The sequence below is a fragment of the Peromyscus californicus genome, unplaced genomic scaffold, assembly GCF_007827085.1.
Source record: "Peromyscus californicus insignis strain IS unplaced genomic scaffold, ASM782708v3 Scaffold_2__1_contigs__length_46816999, whole genome shotgun sequence".
NCBI classification, from domain to species: Eukaryota; Metazoa; Chordata; class Mammalia; order Rodentia; family Cricetidae; genus Peromyscus; species Peromyscus californicus.
This window is the reverse complement of record NW_026294540.1, coordinates 15,381,950-15,397,197: the sequence shown is the minus strand read 5'-3', so window position 1 is coordinate 15,397,197 and position 15,248 is coordinate 15,381,950. Positions and strand designations below refer to the sequence as shown.

At 55.1% G+C, this 15,248-nt stretch overlaps 1 protein-coding gene across 6 annotated transcripts in view; it reads right to left on the bottom strand.

Moving 5' to 3' along the window:
- Positions 1–15,248, bottom strand: part of Rflna (refilin A) — a 37,705-nt gene that overhangs the window by 5,947 nt on the left and 16,510 nt on the right. The window contains exons 1-5 of one of the 6 annotated variants that reach the window (XM_052755472.1): positions 11,265–11,663; positions 10,803–10,927; positions 8,784–8,946; positions 7,324–7,488; positions 530–639 (exon numbers count right to left, since the gene is read on the bottom strand). In XM_052755472.1, the coding sequence (XP_052611432.1) occupies positions 530–639; positions 7,324–7,485 (272 nt within the window). In that variant the 5' untranslated portion in view covers positions 7,486–7,488; positions 8,784–8,946; positions 10,803–10,927; positions 11,265–11,663. Of the gene's footprint in view, positions 1–529; positions 640–3,888; positions 4,804–7,323; positions 7,656–8,783; positions 8,947–10,802; positions 10,928–11,264; positions 11,664–15,248 lie in introns of those variants that run through there. The other 5 variants (XM_052755475.1, XM_052755473.1, XM_052755474.1 and 2 more) reach the window with 5 other exon arrangements.

Below are 15,248 nucleotides of genomic sequence, written 5' to 3'. Positions count from 1 at the left end.
TGGACCCTAAATTGGGAGGGAAAGACAAAAAAAAGGACACAATTGGGATGGTGGATGCTGTTTTAGGTGGTTGCTTTGTGGCACTGGGCTGTCACCATGGAGGACTAGCTGTGTTGCTGGAACACGCCACAGTATTCAGGGACTAACTATGACAAAGGTCACGTGAGAGAACCAGAGCAAGTGCCTCCCGTGGTCTGTTCCCAACTTTGCCATGTTAGAAAGCCTGTGAAAGTTCCCACAGCCCCTCCTGGGGGGCGGGGGCGAGTGACTCCCCCATTCAAAGGGACTGGTCAGTGACCTGGGTGCCACTTCGAGTTTCTGGTTTGACACCAAGGAACAGCGAGTGGGGGGGGGGGGGGTGCCCTCCAGAGCAGGCAGCACCAGAGGGTAAGAATTGCTGAGCCCCAAGCTGGCTGCTCTGCCCCCAGAGCCTGGCAGGCCCTGGCTCTCACAGGCAGAAACCCTTCCCACAGTTCAGCAAGATCCTCCCTTAGGTAGGATCCACCCACCTTACCCTTGGCCCACTCACCGGATTTCATGTGGAGGTTCTGGGTCCACCTTGATGCTCTCCCCAAAGAACACAGGCAGCAGACGGGGCCTCATCTCCAGGGCCGGGGGACTTTGGAAGAGGGAAGTGGCCTGGGTGGAGACAGGGAAGAGGAATCATGATTTGTACACTACCCCCAGTTCTGAAAACGGGAGTGTCTGTCAGACATACCCACATGCCTGTCTGCAGGACCCCATGATGGTGGGGCATGATGATGATGGTCTCCACACACCAGTACCCAGGTGGAATAGTGCCTGGGTCAGATGGCAGCATCTGGCTTCCATGGGACCCCAGGCAGCCTCAGGATCGAGTGACATTGGCACTGACCCCTGTCACAAACCTCCCAGGTGAGGTGTTTATGGAAAGAATACCAGAGTGGCTGTTGGCAGCTTGGCTTTCCCCCAGATGCACAAGGTAAGTTGGCTGAGTAGCTGCTGTGCCCTGGGCACAGCACTAGGTCCCACGTGGCCACAGAGGAGGGAGGACATGAACACAGGCTAAGACTTTAGAAGCAAGCATTCGGTTCAGAGAGGCGGATGCATTCTCCTCAGAACAGAGCATTGCAGAGCCTAATACATCCTGAGTAAGCCTGCTCCCGCTGGGCTGGGGCACTAGCTCAGGCATTAGCATGCATGAGGCCTTCCTTGTATTCCACCTCCAGAACTCCATAAATGGGTGCTCGCCTGTAACCCCAGCACTCAGAAGGTGGTGTCAGGAAGATCAGAGTTCAAGGCCAACCTCGCGTGCACAAAGTTTGAGTTCACCCTGGGCTACAAAAGAACCTGGAGACAGACGGAGAGGGAACCCAACACCACTGCCTGGGCCTTGGCCGACCTGCAGCAGCCCCATATCAGCCAGCTGCCCCACAGGGCTCTGCCAGTCAAACAGAGAGCCCAATTCAAATGGAGGGAGGCCGCGTGGCACAGCTTTCCAAATGGCCCCCCTGGAAAAACATTTCAGCTGCCCACAGGGAGTACCCACTGCAGGCACTGAGAGAAGAGAGCTCAGATGTCCACCGGGGGCAGGGCAGCTGGCACATCATACCCAAGGATTCTACCAAGGGTTCCGGGGCTAGACACCCAGGGAAGGGGGTGGCAGCCACTAGCCACTCTCTATTGAAGGCTTCTGCATGCAAAACCCTGGCTAAGGGTTGTTAGGAGAATGTCTTGCCTTACAGCCCGTGGACCCAGCTGGCCTGCAGAGCCCACAGGAAAAGTCCAACTGTATGGGGTGGAAGACAATGCCCCCCCACCACCAGAAGCTGGATGACAGCCCCATAGTGACTGTGGGGGATGGGGCTCTAGCACCCTTGGGGCATGCGGGGGAGGGGGGTCACATAGCCCCAGATGCTATATGCACTGGAGTCGTCACACACCACAGCATTTGCCTTGCTGGGCCCCCTGGAGCACAGAAACTCCCAAAAAGGTGGCCATCCTGGGAGCAGGAGACTCTTCTAAAGAGACTCTGCAAGGCGCTGTAGGATGGCTCAGTGTTTAAAAGCACTTACTGCTTTTGGAGAGGACCCAGATTCAGTTCCCAGCATCCCCGTGGTGACTCTCAAACACCTAACTCAAGTTCCAGGGGACCACTGCCTCCTGGTCTCTGTGGGCACCGGGCATGTACATGGCACACATCAACAGCTAAGGTAAATGCTGAGACCTCCAGCTGCAGCTTGCAGGTATGCATCTGTGACCTGAGCTGTCCCCTTGCTGCTCTGGGACACCAGGATGGAGAGGAAGAAAAGGCTGAGGGCAGAGATCACCCCCGATACCACCTTCTACCGCCTACAATAGACCCCCCCTCCCCAAGCTGGCCCTGACCCCAGCCTTGCCCTTTCCTGAGTGCCAAGAGACATGGGCAGATAGGGGTGGTAGGGTAAGGACCAGGGCTGAAGTTCCGAGAAAAATGGGCCACTGACCGCCCAGCCCAGTAATGGTAAACATGGCTGGCTGCAGGTGTGGTGATGTGGGGCTTGGCACCCTGGGAAAGCCCAAAGCCACAGGGCGTGATAACACACTGTGGCAGAGAGCTGGTGCTATACAGAGACGGCCCCACCAGATGGTGTTCTGGCCTGGATGAACAAGACACAGGGTACAGCCGTGGGGCTAAAATAGTGCCATGGCGCATGGAGATCGTTAGACCAATAAACACCCACCCGTGGGGGAGGGGGACGGCCCCACTGGCTGCTACTGGAGGGACCAGACAGCCAGGACGTCCCTGAGTGTGCCACATGGAGACTTTGCAAGGGGTCAAATGAGTTTCCGCAAGACACCCTAGGCAGCCGCTTCTGGTTTGTTTGGAATGAAGTCGCACTCTCTAGACCGGGCCTGGAACTCCCAACGATCCTCCTTTCTGTCTCGCCTCCCTAAGTGCTGAAATTAAATTCTAATTGTCACGAGGTGCGTGTCAAATAGGTTTATGGCCATGGGTTGACTCTAACCTTAATCCAGGGAGAAATGAAACAGAGAGGGACCTTTTTCCCTACGCTCTTCAGTATGCCACACTTGGGGCATACTGAGAGATGGTGGCATGTGAGAACAAAGAGAAAAATGTCGCCTGCTTAGGAGAAATCCAGGAGATCCCCCAAGGGCCCAATGTAGGCTGCAGATAACCTGATGCACAATGTGGGAAACAGCCATTAGAAGAGGTTCCCACCACACGCCAGAAAAACTGGTGATGTTGACTGTCCGCACAAGGACAGTTGAGTCCCAAACCCCTTGCTATGGCAGAACCTCCAACCAGCATGGCGTCTCTAGAGGTGTGAGTCCCCCCGGAGGACACAGAACAGAGTCAGGTGAAGATGGAGGCAGATATTGGACTGCATCTCAAGCTAGGGTACCACAGATTACCCCAGCCGAGGGTTCCCACCAAAAGCCACACCTTGTCATAAGAAGCCACAGATTGTCCCTGGGCTGATGGGTTACCACCGGAAGCCAGGAATGGACTATCCGCGGTCTTCACCAGTCATAGAACCCTGCTTAGGCCTTGATTCTGGTAATGTGGCCTCCATAGTCTAAGCTGCCCATTGCGGTACTTGGGTGCAGCTATCCTAACCGGTCCCATCTGTCACGCTTTCCACGGAGGGTGGCTGCTTGTGGGTTCCCTAGACACCTGCCAGGGTGTGGCCTGACTGCTCTTCCCCCAGCAGGTGCCCCAACGAGGGGGGCTGGGCTGACAGTCCGCTGGAAGGAAGCCCTGGCAGGTCTGCCTCCCTCCCCGACTCCCTCTGCAAACAGACTCCTCCATCCACCCCGCACGCTGGCTCCCTTGCACAAGAGCCCACGTAGACACCTCACCTAGGCCGTGGGTCTGTTGAGCCTGTCAATCCATTGTCCATCTACCTGTTAATCTGGCCATCTATGCATTGGCCATCCACCCTTCGCGACTCCAGGCACCAGGCCCCTCGTCTCCCATACCAGCCTTCCTAGAAATGAAAAGGCAGAGGCCCTAAGAGCGACAGCCACGCCCTAAAGTAGCTTCCACACCATGCCCTTCCATCTCTCCTTGGACCGGAGCCCAGATCTGCACCCACCTGGGAAGGGGAAGCCAACCACTCCAGATAGTCCTGAGTGACATCGGAAGCATACTCTGCCCTGCACTACTGAAGCTAGACTTTCTTGTGAATCAGCCAGGAGAAACTGGGGAGGCGGAGTCTCCCACTCTGCTGGTCATCTCCTGTCACTCAACAACGAGCCCGACCTCCACACACGGGGGTGGGGGAGTGGGGGCTGTGGTCTAAGCAAATATCCAACACCAGAGAGTCCCCCAGGTCAGATCCCAAAAGCCACCTACAGTCCCCTGGGGGCAATAAAACCAGACAAGGGTGGGTAGGTGGGGTGGGGAGCTGTAGGGGGCAGTTGCCCCAACTGCCTGTCAGTGCCAGGAGCCTGTTGTCAGCCAGCAGGACCTGGCTTCCTGCCATACCTGCCCCACACACCACAGCTGTGATGGAATTCGGGGGAGGGAGGTGAGGGGGGGCACCTTATATTTCTCACCTAGTACAGAAATCCAGCTTGGAGCCCAGAGTGACAGAGCTAGGGTCAGTCTGTTTTCATCCAGCCCTGCCTGGATGGCTGAGCATTCTTGGGGTGAAGCAGCAGCCAAGTGGCCCCCACTCCAGCCAATACATCTTGCTCTCCAGGGGCCACATGGGAGAGCAGCACCCCCCAACACACATAAAAGGCCATTTTTGGACCCTTCACACGTACTTTTCAGTTACATCCCTGATTGAGATCTCCAATTTGGAGGGTCCTGGGAGCTCACAGTACTGTTACTTTAAAAAAAAAAAAAAAAAGCCTATTTTTAAAAACAAAAAGCCATTGCCGGGCAGTGGTGGCGCACGCCTTTAATCCCAGCACTCGGGAGGCAGAGCCAGGTGGATCTCTGAGTTCGAGGCCAGCCTGGTCTACAGAGCAAGATCCAGGAAAGGCACTAAAACTACACAGAGAAACCCTGTCTCAAAAACAACAAAAGAGGCCGGGCGGTGGTGGCGCACGCCTTTAATCCCAGCACTCGGGAGGCAGAGGCAGGCGGATCTCTGTGAGTTCGAGGCCAGCCTGGGCTACCAAGTGAGTCCCAGGAAAGGCGCAAAGCTGCACAGAGAAACCCTGTCTCGAAAAACCAAAAAAAAAAAAAAAAAAAAAAAACCAACAACAAAAGAAGCCGTGAAAACACAAAAACAAAACAAAACAAGCCAAAGCATTGGTTTCCAGCTTCAGCTAGACTAACAGGGCCTGACCCAGACCCTCCTCTTTTTCTCCGGGCTCTGCCAGAGGACATTGGCACATGCCATCTTAGACTGAGACACATATCAGCCCTAAATGACTACAATCCACTCCCTGGTTTGCTCTGGTTTTCTGAGGCATCATTCCCTGCCTGCCTGTCTGTAGTAGTCACACGGCTACGTGGTGGCCCATCTCTCCTGGCACTGTCATCCATTGAAGGAGGTGATTGTAGCCCCTCACCCTCCCCACCCCCCGCTAGAAGGACAGTTCTCTGTGGTAACACTGATGCTGGGAAGGAGCCAGGGGACACGTGACCACCTTCATACAGCTTCTTCCTTGCACAGTTGAAACTAGGGCCCCAAGACGTATCCCACACAACCGATCAATCCATTGATTGGCAATCGTCAGCCTACCTACACCTGGGCCTAGGAGTTACCCAAGCAGGGAAACAGGGTGACTGTTAGGCCAAAGACTGCAGAAGGAATGGGATCTCAAGGAGGTGGGCACCCTGGTGGGTAGGAACTGGTAGATGGGCAGATGGGCAGGGCCACAGCTGGGACCCAAGACCTGAGGCGAGGTTGCCATGGCTACTGCTTCCTCTGTTCATTAAAAGCAGCACCTCCCTCGACCCTACCCCGCGCTACATGTTTTGTTTTTCTGTTTAAAAATTTAAAAGGTCGTTAACTCACTACGCCGTGAAAACCAGGCCAGGTTTCAATGTCCCCTGGAACCACGTTCCCTGGTTCTAGTCTGGGCAGCTTTGGGCAACTTCCTGACCATTTCTGTGCCTCGACTTCCCCCAGAAAATGGAGATCAGAGGCAAGCGGGCACTCACTGGCAGACTGCAAGGATTAAACACATCGGTGGGGAGAGCCATCCCTGGCACACGAGGAAAATGGCATCCCCACACCAGATGTCCTCAATTACCTGGGCCCCCCCGTGGCCTCAGGTTTCCCTGCCCAGACAAAAATCACAGAACAGGGCAGTATCGCTCCCTAGCTGCCACCTACTTAGCCAGGAAAGGAAAGAATAACAGTGGCAGAGCCAGGCTAGAGAACCCAGCATGCTGTTCTCCCAGCGCCTATGGCTGGCCCGGAAGGCCTGGGAAGCATCCAGAACTCCCTGCAGAAGGAGGTTTCTGGGTCACACAGAACTGGAGCAACGTCTTCCCGATCCCTTCTTTCTGATCTCCCTCAGAATTTACGCTCTAGGATTTCTTCCCCACCACGCATAACACATACACACACACACACACACACACACACACACACACACACACACACACACACACACACACACACACACACACACACACCCCTGCTCCCCAGAGAGAGATGCAAGTTCAATTCAAGACAGGCTTCCAACTTCCCTGCGTGCGTGTTCGAGTCACTTGGGGAGACTGAAATAAAAGTTTAGATACCCAAACTGTGCCCTGGACTATGTCAACGCCTGGAGGGGGAAAAGCAGGCTGGGCATTGGTTAAAGAGCCACAAATGCTTCCCGCGCTCTGCACACCTTGGTGGCCAAGGCCTTAACACACGTGTACCCAGTGGAGGCCATCAAGCCACAGACAGGTCGCGCCACGGGCTCATGTATCACCTAGGATGCCGTATTCAGTCTTTTCTTCAAGTTGTTCCCTCTGCCGCACGGCCAGGGCAATCCAGGCAAAGCGGGTCCAGCAGCCCCTAGAGTCACAACTCTGAGGGCAGTTCCACTTCGACACCCACAAGACAAAGCCCGTGGGGGCTTTCAGGCCGAGCTGCATTTTCAAAAATGTCTCCATTTAGCAGCCCTGGCATGGGTCAACAGGGCAGGAGGCAGCTGCAGCAGGAGCAGGACCCACGGACAGAGGGCCACAACAGGCCCCTTGGCAGATGGTAGACTTTGGGGGTACCAGGACATTACTCTGTACTCTAGTCCACCAGCACCCACCCTGAAACTCCCAGCCTACAGGTCCTGGTGAGTCCGGTGTCACTCCACGTCCGCTTCAGGAAGGAGGAGACCATGCTGGCTTCTGCACGGCCCTCCCGCTGCCCGGTCCCCAGGTCTTACCGCTGGTGCCTCACTGGGTCCTGGGGGCTCGGTGGTGGCACGGGCGTCCAGGGTGCCCGGCGACAGGGCATAGAAGGGCGGGCTAGGACTGGGACTAGGGGGCAGTCCCGAGTCGGGGCTGTCCAGCAAGCCGTCGCGGCTCTGCTCCCGCGTGTCCCCCATGGCCTGCAGATGGAGGTGACCCACCATGACTGGCGGGCGCGGGGCGCGGGCCCCGACAGCTCGGGTCCCCGCCACCGCTGGGCCGGAGGGGAGACGAGGAGGCTCCGGCGGCCTGCGGCTCCAACTGAGACCCGCTCCAGATGCAAACGCCTGCGGCCGCCAGCTGAGCCTCCTTTCCCAGGCGCCGCCCCCTCCCCGCCCTCCTCCACCAGGGCCTCTCGGCTCCCGCCCCGGGGCCACCCACCCGGCCAGGGCAGGGTGAGGACGGCAAGGTCCCCAGGCTGCAGAAGTCACCCCCATCCCACCCCGGTGGTGGTGAGTGCTGGCTTGGGTCCACAGCCACCTCAGCGAGAACGTCTGAGCCCCCAGCGGGGCTTATTGCAGGGACCCTCACCTGACCTGAGTTTCCAAGAAAAGCACCTTCAGCAACCTGTGCGTGGGTGGGGGGCACTTGGGCCCAGGTAATGAGGGACACCTGGTGTGTAGATGGCACTTCTCCCCACCACTGTGTTTAACTCATTCTGCCTGTGAATGCTTGCTTGCTTGCTTGCCTTTGATCTCCATTTCCTGGAGAAAGTTAGGAAGTTGCCAGAGTGGGCCCCCCCCCCCCCCGGCACTTCCAGAAGCCCCCAACACCCAGTGTTGTCGGGTTTCTCTAAAACCTGGTTCTTAACCTTCCTAACACGACGACCCCTTGATACAGTTCCTCTTGTTGTGGTGACTCCCCCCCCTCCCCCAACCATAAAGTTATTTGTGTTGCTACTTCGTAACTGTCATTTTGCTACTGTTAGGAATCGTAATGTATCTGTCTGTGTTTTCCGATGGTCTAAGACGACCCCTGTGAAAGGGTCATTTGACACTCCCCCCCCTCCCAGGGTCTCGACCCACAGGTTGAGAACCACTGCTCTAGACGGTCTCATTCTCTGCCCACCCTGTCCCACGTTATCTACCACAGGAGCTGGACACATGGTCCCCCCCCCCATTCTGCCTGCGGTTCTGGCAGGGACTGGAGGGCACCCCACCACCACCTGCCTCCAGCCTTGCATCTGGACACAGGATCCCAGACACCTGCGGATTACCTGGCAGGGTGGCATAGAGGACAAGTGACCTCTGTTAGTCCATCTACCCCCCACCTCTGCTGGACAGAGGGAGAGACCCCAGCTTCCGTGCGTGGCTCCTGGAGGCTTGTCCTCCTCTGTTGACCAAGTCTTCCGGCCGGCAGCTGTGCCTAGACCTGGACTCAGGTGCAGCCGGCTGGCCTGCCCTCAGAACTACTCAGTGCGGAGGGGGAGGCTCACCAGGCAGAACGGGCCGGGGCTCAAAAAAGGTACCACCAGCGGGAATAATCAGAGGCGGTTGTGCCCGTCAATCAGGGAGGGCCTCTCGGAGGAGGTGGCACTTGAACAGAAATCCAGGTAGAAGGAACAGCAGGATGTAGAGGGAACAGCAGGATGCATGGCCCTGTGAGAGAGAGCAAGGTGCCATCAGAGGCGGTCCCAGTGGAGTGGCAGGCTGAATCCTGTCACTAGGAAAGCATTCAGCCCATATCTGTGTCATCTAGGAATGAACTCAGGGCTTTGGCTGCCTGAATGGAACCCACAAGGAACTTCACCCGGGGGGCCCCTTGACTAGAAATGGGTCTGTGTCACTGCATTTCACAGGACGAAGTTGGTGACAGTCCTCTCGGAATGGGAAGGACAGTATGGCCTTCCCCAGCACTGGGTGATGGCACCTACTGACTCTCTAGAAAAAGTTCAAACCTCTTAAACTTTCCGCAGCCCCCAGAGAACCTTCTGGAAGGCATTGAAGGTGAGCTGAGAACGAGTTAAGGACCAGTGTAGCAGGCTTTCTTTTGAGCCACCAACCCAAATCATGACACGGATGGAGACTTATTATCAGTTATGAATGCTTTGTTTCTTGCTAGCTCTTATAACTTAATTTAACCAGTTTCTCTTCATCTACGGTTTGCCTCAGGATTTTGTACCTTTCCTTCATTCTGTATGTCCTACTTTCCTGCTTCCTCCGTGTCTGGCTGGCTGCCTGGCTGATTAGCCCCAGCTGTCTCCTTCTCTTTCTCCCCCCCCCCCCCTTCCCTCCTCTCCCATTCTCTCCTCCTCTTTATTCTCTCCTCCCGCCAGCCCCGCCTATCCCTCTCCTGCCTCGCTATTGGCTGTGCAGCTTTTTATTAGACCAATCAGGTGCCTTAGGCAGGCCAGGTGAAACAGCAACGTCCTTACATCATTAAACAAATACAGCATAAACAAATGTAACACAGCTTTGCCTAGTTAAAGTAATAGTCCACAACAGACCAGGGCTTTGAAAGTGTAGGTGCCCTGGTTTTCCTTAAAACTTTGATATCGGGCTAGAGAAGTAGATGAGCACTTAATGCCCTTGCAAGAGGACCAGAGTTTAAATCCCACTGCCACATTGGACTTTTCACAACACCTGTAACTCCATTTCAGATTGACGTTCTCTTCTGGCCTCTGTGGGCTCCTGCGCTCAATGTGCATAAGCCTACACACAGACATACACAAGTACACATAATTAAAAATAAAATCTTTTTTTTTTTTTTGGACAGGGTTTCTCCGTAGAGTTTTGGTGCCTGTCCTGGATCTCGCTCTGTAGACCAGGCTGGCCTCGAACTCACAGAGATCTGCTTATCTCTCTGCCTCCCGAGTGCTGGGATTAAAGGTGTGCACCACCAATGCCTGGCTCAAAAATAAATCTTTTACTATAAACTCTTTTGATGTCCTGTGCCCTTTTTGAATTGTCCATATTTGTTTTGACAATGAAATTTGTCTTGATGTGTCTGAGGCAGGCCTGCCCCCCACCCCACCCCCACCCCCCGCCCCCGCCTCCTGCAGTCTTGACCTTTGCTCCATTCACACTCCATAGAGACTCCTACGTCAGTGGCTCTTTCGGGACTTCTGGAAATTTCCCTACACCAGCACACGGCCCCCCTAGAAGGAACCAAACTGTGCTGGGTAACATTCACTGAAGGCACATGGACACCAATGGACAGGAAAGATCCAGCCTCACTGCAAATGTCAAATGCCAAGTGTACACCCACTCAGTTGACCATGGCCGTGACTTCTGACTTATGGCGATCACAGCCTGGGGCCGCAGTTCACTCAAAGCCAGGACTGTGGGCGCTTGACTCCTCCTGGGGGCTGCATGGTCGAGAGATGTCAGAGGCGGAAAAAAGGGCAAAGGATTCCATAGGCTCTGTGAGCCGGGCTGGCTGCGGGCAAATGCCAAGGATCTTAGGGAGGGGGGCTGGAAATGAGGTTTGTCACTATCTGAGCGCCCCATCTCACCGTGCCACAGAAAGGCGAAGCAGGCCAGCACTGGCCCGGCATGCCACACTCAGAGCTCCGGACCTCAAGGTTCTGAAGCGGGAGCTATGGGTGGATCCAACGTTTCCAACATTGAAGAGGGGAGTCTGGAGGCAAGAAAACGACAGGGGATACACAGATGTCCCGGGCAGGGTACGTGGGGTGCTCCTGACATGCATGTGTCTCAGGCTAGGGAGAAGAGGAGCCACCTCCCCCATCTCAGGAGAGGGAAGGTGCCCAGAGTTTTTCCCTGGATGCTTTGCCCCACTGCTAGAGGGGAAGGCCAAGGGGGTAGGGAGTGAACACAAATGGCTTTTTCCTGGGGTACCACCAGCCACTTAGTCCAAGCCCCACTGAACTAACCTTTCCTAGAGCAGGGCAGGGCCCCCACGGGCTGCTCACAAGGACACACACAGTGACTGTACTTGAGGCCTGAACACTAACCTGACATTCAAGATGAGCATTTGTTTTCCCATTGTTAGATGAAGCAGATGGAGTCATGGAGGCCCAGAGAGGTTAAGCGACTTGCCTGAAGGCTGTTCTGAATGATGTGGGGTGAGGCTGTCACTGGGTCCCAGAGGGTCATGAAACACAGAAGTTGGAAAGATTGGCATCCTGTGGCCTTCAGAGAAAGCTCCACAGCCAACAGGCTTGGGGAGAGGGCAGTACCAAGAACTAAGAGCAGGGACATAGGAGGGTGTACAGGTCACCCTGCGCTTTGGGGTGTGTCCAGAGAATAGAGCTGGGCACCCTGTTCCCAGCCAGCTGCACATACCCATCTACACATCTCAGTCCTGTTTGACCTCTCATACCAGGAGGGTCCTGATCCCTGCACACACACACACACACACACACACACACACACACACACACACACACACACACACACACACCCCTCCCACGCACAGTCCCTGGGTGCTCTTTCACACCTGCTCCTGCTCAACTCTTCCCGGTGACTCAGCGCAATCTGAAAAGATTGACCCAGGACGGAGAGCTGAGTCTCCATCGGAGAGAAGATGCTGACCGCTCACAGGGCAGCGTCTGGGCTTCAATCGCACAGCGTGACCAAGGGGTCCTGCCTTAAACAGGCTCTCTGGGTTGTTGCTGGGGTCTCCCTGGACTCATGGAGTCACCCACAGAGAAGTGACCTCGTTCCCAGAGAGGGCAGGCACCCGTGTCTCAAGCTTTAGGAGTTATATGTGTTTCTTTTTTTCTTTTTTCTTTTTTTTTTCCTTTGGTTTTTAGAGACAGAGTTTCTCTGTGTAGCTTTGCGCCTTTCCTGGGACTCACTTGGTAGCCCAGGCTGGCCTCGAACTCACAGAGATCCGCCTGGCTCTGCCTCCCGAGTGCTGGGATTAAAGGCGTGCGCCACCACCGCCCGGCATATGTTTCTTTTTATCCCATTCCAGAAAGGGGCCGTCTTAGTCAGGGTTTCTACTGCTGCGAAGAAACACCATGACCAAAAGCAAGTTGGGGAAGAAAGGGCTTATTTGGCTTACACTTCTACAGTGGAATCCATCATTGGATAAAGTCAGGGCAGGAACTGACTCAGAGGCCATGGAAGGAACACTGCTCACTGGCTCGCTCCTCATGGCTTGTTCACCCAGGACCACCAGCCCAGGGACGGCACCACCCACAATGGGCTGGGCCCTCCCCCATCAATCACTAATTAAGAAAATGCCTTACAGCGGGTCTGATGGAGGCATTTTCTCAATTGAGGTTCCCTCCTCTCAGGTAACTTTAAAGTGTGTCAGGCTGACAAAACTAGCCAGCACAGGGGCCCTTGCAGACAGCACAGAAGTGCATCCCGGAGTGGGTTAGTGAGACCCACGGAGTAAGGCCCTCCTCCCCACCAGAATCCCACCCCACACCCCAGGCTGCCTGTGTGTCTTTAGAAAGGGTCTCCTAGCTGGGCGGTGGTGGCACACGCCTTTAATCCCAGCACTCTGGAGGCAGAGGCAGGCGGATCTCTGCGAGTTCGAGGCCAGCCTGGTCTACAGATTGAGAGCCAAGACAGGCACCAAAACTACATGGAGAAACCCTGTCTCAAAAAAAACCAAAAATAAATAAATAAATAAATAAAAATAAAGAAAGAAAGAAAAAGAAAAACAGAAAGGATCTTCTTACACACGTGTACACATATACCCACTCACACACGTGTACACACCAGTGCCCATTCACAATCATCTACATCCACACACACGACCCACACACATGCACATACCTACTCACATGTGCATGCGCACTGTCGTTTCTGTTTGTGATAAAACCCCGACCAAAAGCAACCTGGGGAGGAAAGGGTTCATTTCGGCTTACAGTCTAAGGTCAGAGGAAGCCAGGGCCGGAAGTCAAGGCAGGAACCTGGAGGCAGGAACTGAAGCTGAGGCCATGGAGGAACACTGCCTCCTGGCTTGGTTTCCCTGGCTTGTAGCGCCGCCCAGGACCCCCTGCCCAGGCATGGCACCGCCCACAGGGGGCTGGGCCTTCCTATATTAATCACAAATCAAGAAAATGCCTCACAGACCTGCCCACCAGCCAATCTGATGGCAGTCAATTCCTCACTGAGGCTCTCTCTTCCCAGGTGACTCTAGTTTGTCAGATTGACAAAAACTAACCAGCACACACACATACCCTCGTACACCCACTCACCTACACACACGCACACGCATACACACACACACTCCAGGGCACGCGCATGTGCACAGGCACACATGTTCACATAGACACACGCATACTCTCCAGCGACATACAGACAAGGGAGGGGAAAGGGGACAGTGTGGCGCATCCTCTGGCCTCCCCTGAACACGGTCTGCATCCTGGGTCAACTCAGTGTCGGAAGTAGCTGCTAGGAAGGCGTGGGTGGGAAGAACAGAAGACAGAGGAGGAACCAACGGTGGCCTTTTCTCTGAGGAGCAGATGCTGTCTTGTCTGTCCTGGGGACACTGGTCAGGAAAGGACACTGAAGCCCAGTACCCACCATTGTAGCATTCCGGACTGTATATCTCACCAGGCCCTCGAGTAGGACCAGAGGTGGTTGCTCCCTCCTGCCTCAGAGATTTCTGTCTTTTCTGGTATCTGGCTTTGCCTGGGAGGCTCTCCCACAGTGCCTGGCTTAGGGTCCAGCTTGAGCCACCCATGTCCCTGCTTGGCCCGTGATGACATGTCTGTGTTTAGCTCCATCCTGTCCTGTGGGCCTCTGTCAGAGAGCCTGCTCGGCCCTATCACTCCCAGCCCAAAGGGGAGAGGCAAGGAGAGTGTGGTGACCAGACAGCCCGGGTCCCAGAGCTTCACACAAAATAACAAGACAGCCCCACACAGAGCTTCATGCACGATAACACGATAACCTGGCAGCCCCTGGAGCTGTCCTGGGCCTCACTTCTCACTCGGGAGGCTCTTCCTGGCTGTGGACTGGCTGCTTCACACTTCAGCCTTCAAGGAGCTGCTGGAGAAAAGGTTCTTTCTCCAGTGTCTCCCCAGTTCCCATAAACAGAAACCTATTTATGTTCTGAGCGCAATGAAATAAGCCGGTGGGATGCCCGTCGGTGACTAGGGTCATTAAGACACAGAACGCCCTGCAGGCCAGGTGTGGCCACCAGCCAGCCCAGGGTTCCTGAAGTAGCCAGAGGCCCTCCTTTTTGTTTTGGAAAGTTGAAAGACTCTTGTAATGAAAGCCCAGACCTGAAGCCCTCCCCAACCCCAACCCTGAGATGTGAGGGTGCGTACCCACGTGGACACATCTCACCCCCACTGTACCCAAGAGGCATCTCACTGTCCAGTCTGCAGACTCGTTTAAAAGTCAGCACATGCTTCCTGGACCCTCAGCTCTGTTTGGGCTGGATGTTCCAGGGACAAAGACGGTCTATCCAGCCCCAGAACCCTCAAAAGAGGGAGTGTTATCCACGTAGGGGGCAAGGCTGCATACAAGGAACTTTTATTCCAATCAGATCACCCCAGCTTTCCCAATAAAGTCCTTCAAAGCAGTTTTTCTTTGTTAACCAAAACTCAAAGGACATAGAATTGTCCCCATTGGTGACAGCTCACCGTGGGTCTTGTGCATCTCTGTGATTCCCTCCTAGGTCCAGCCCTTTGCTCCACCCGGCATGGCACTGCCCTTACCTCAAGAGCCGCTTTGAAAGGCAGCAACTACATCGTGGCATCCGAGGGCGCTACAGCAAAATCTTGTGTGAAAAGACAGCAGACTATAAAGGCCCAGGAGCCAGACACTGCATCATCCTAGCACAAGGAAGTGGAGGCAGGAGGATTAGAAATTCAAGGTCATCCTTGGCTACACATCGAGGTTGAGGCCAGCCTGGGCCACGTGGCCTCGGGGGAGACCAGTGGCCCAGTCCTTCCACTGAAAGAAGCACTCTTTGCCACCCCAAAGACACCAAGAAGAGGTCTCCGGGCCTCCATCCCCTCAAGCGGCTG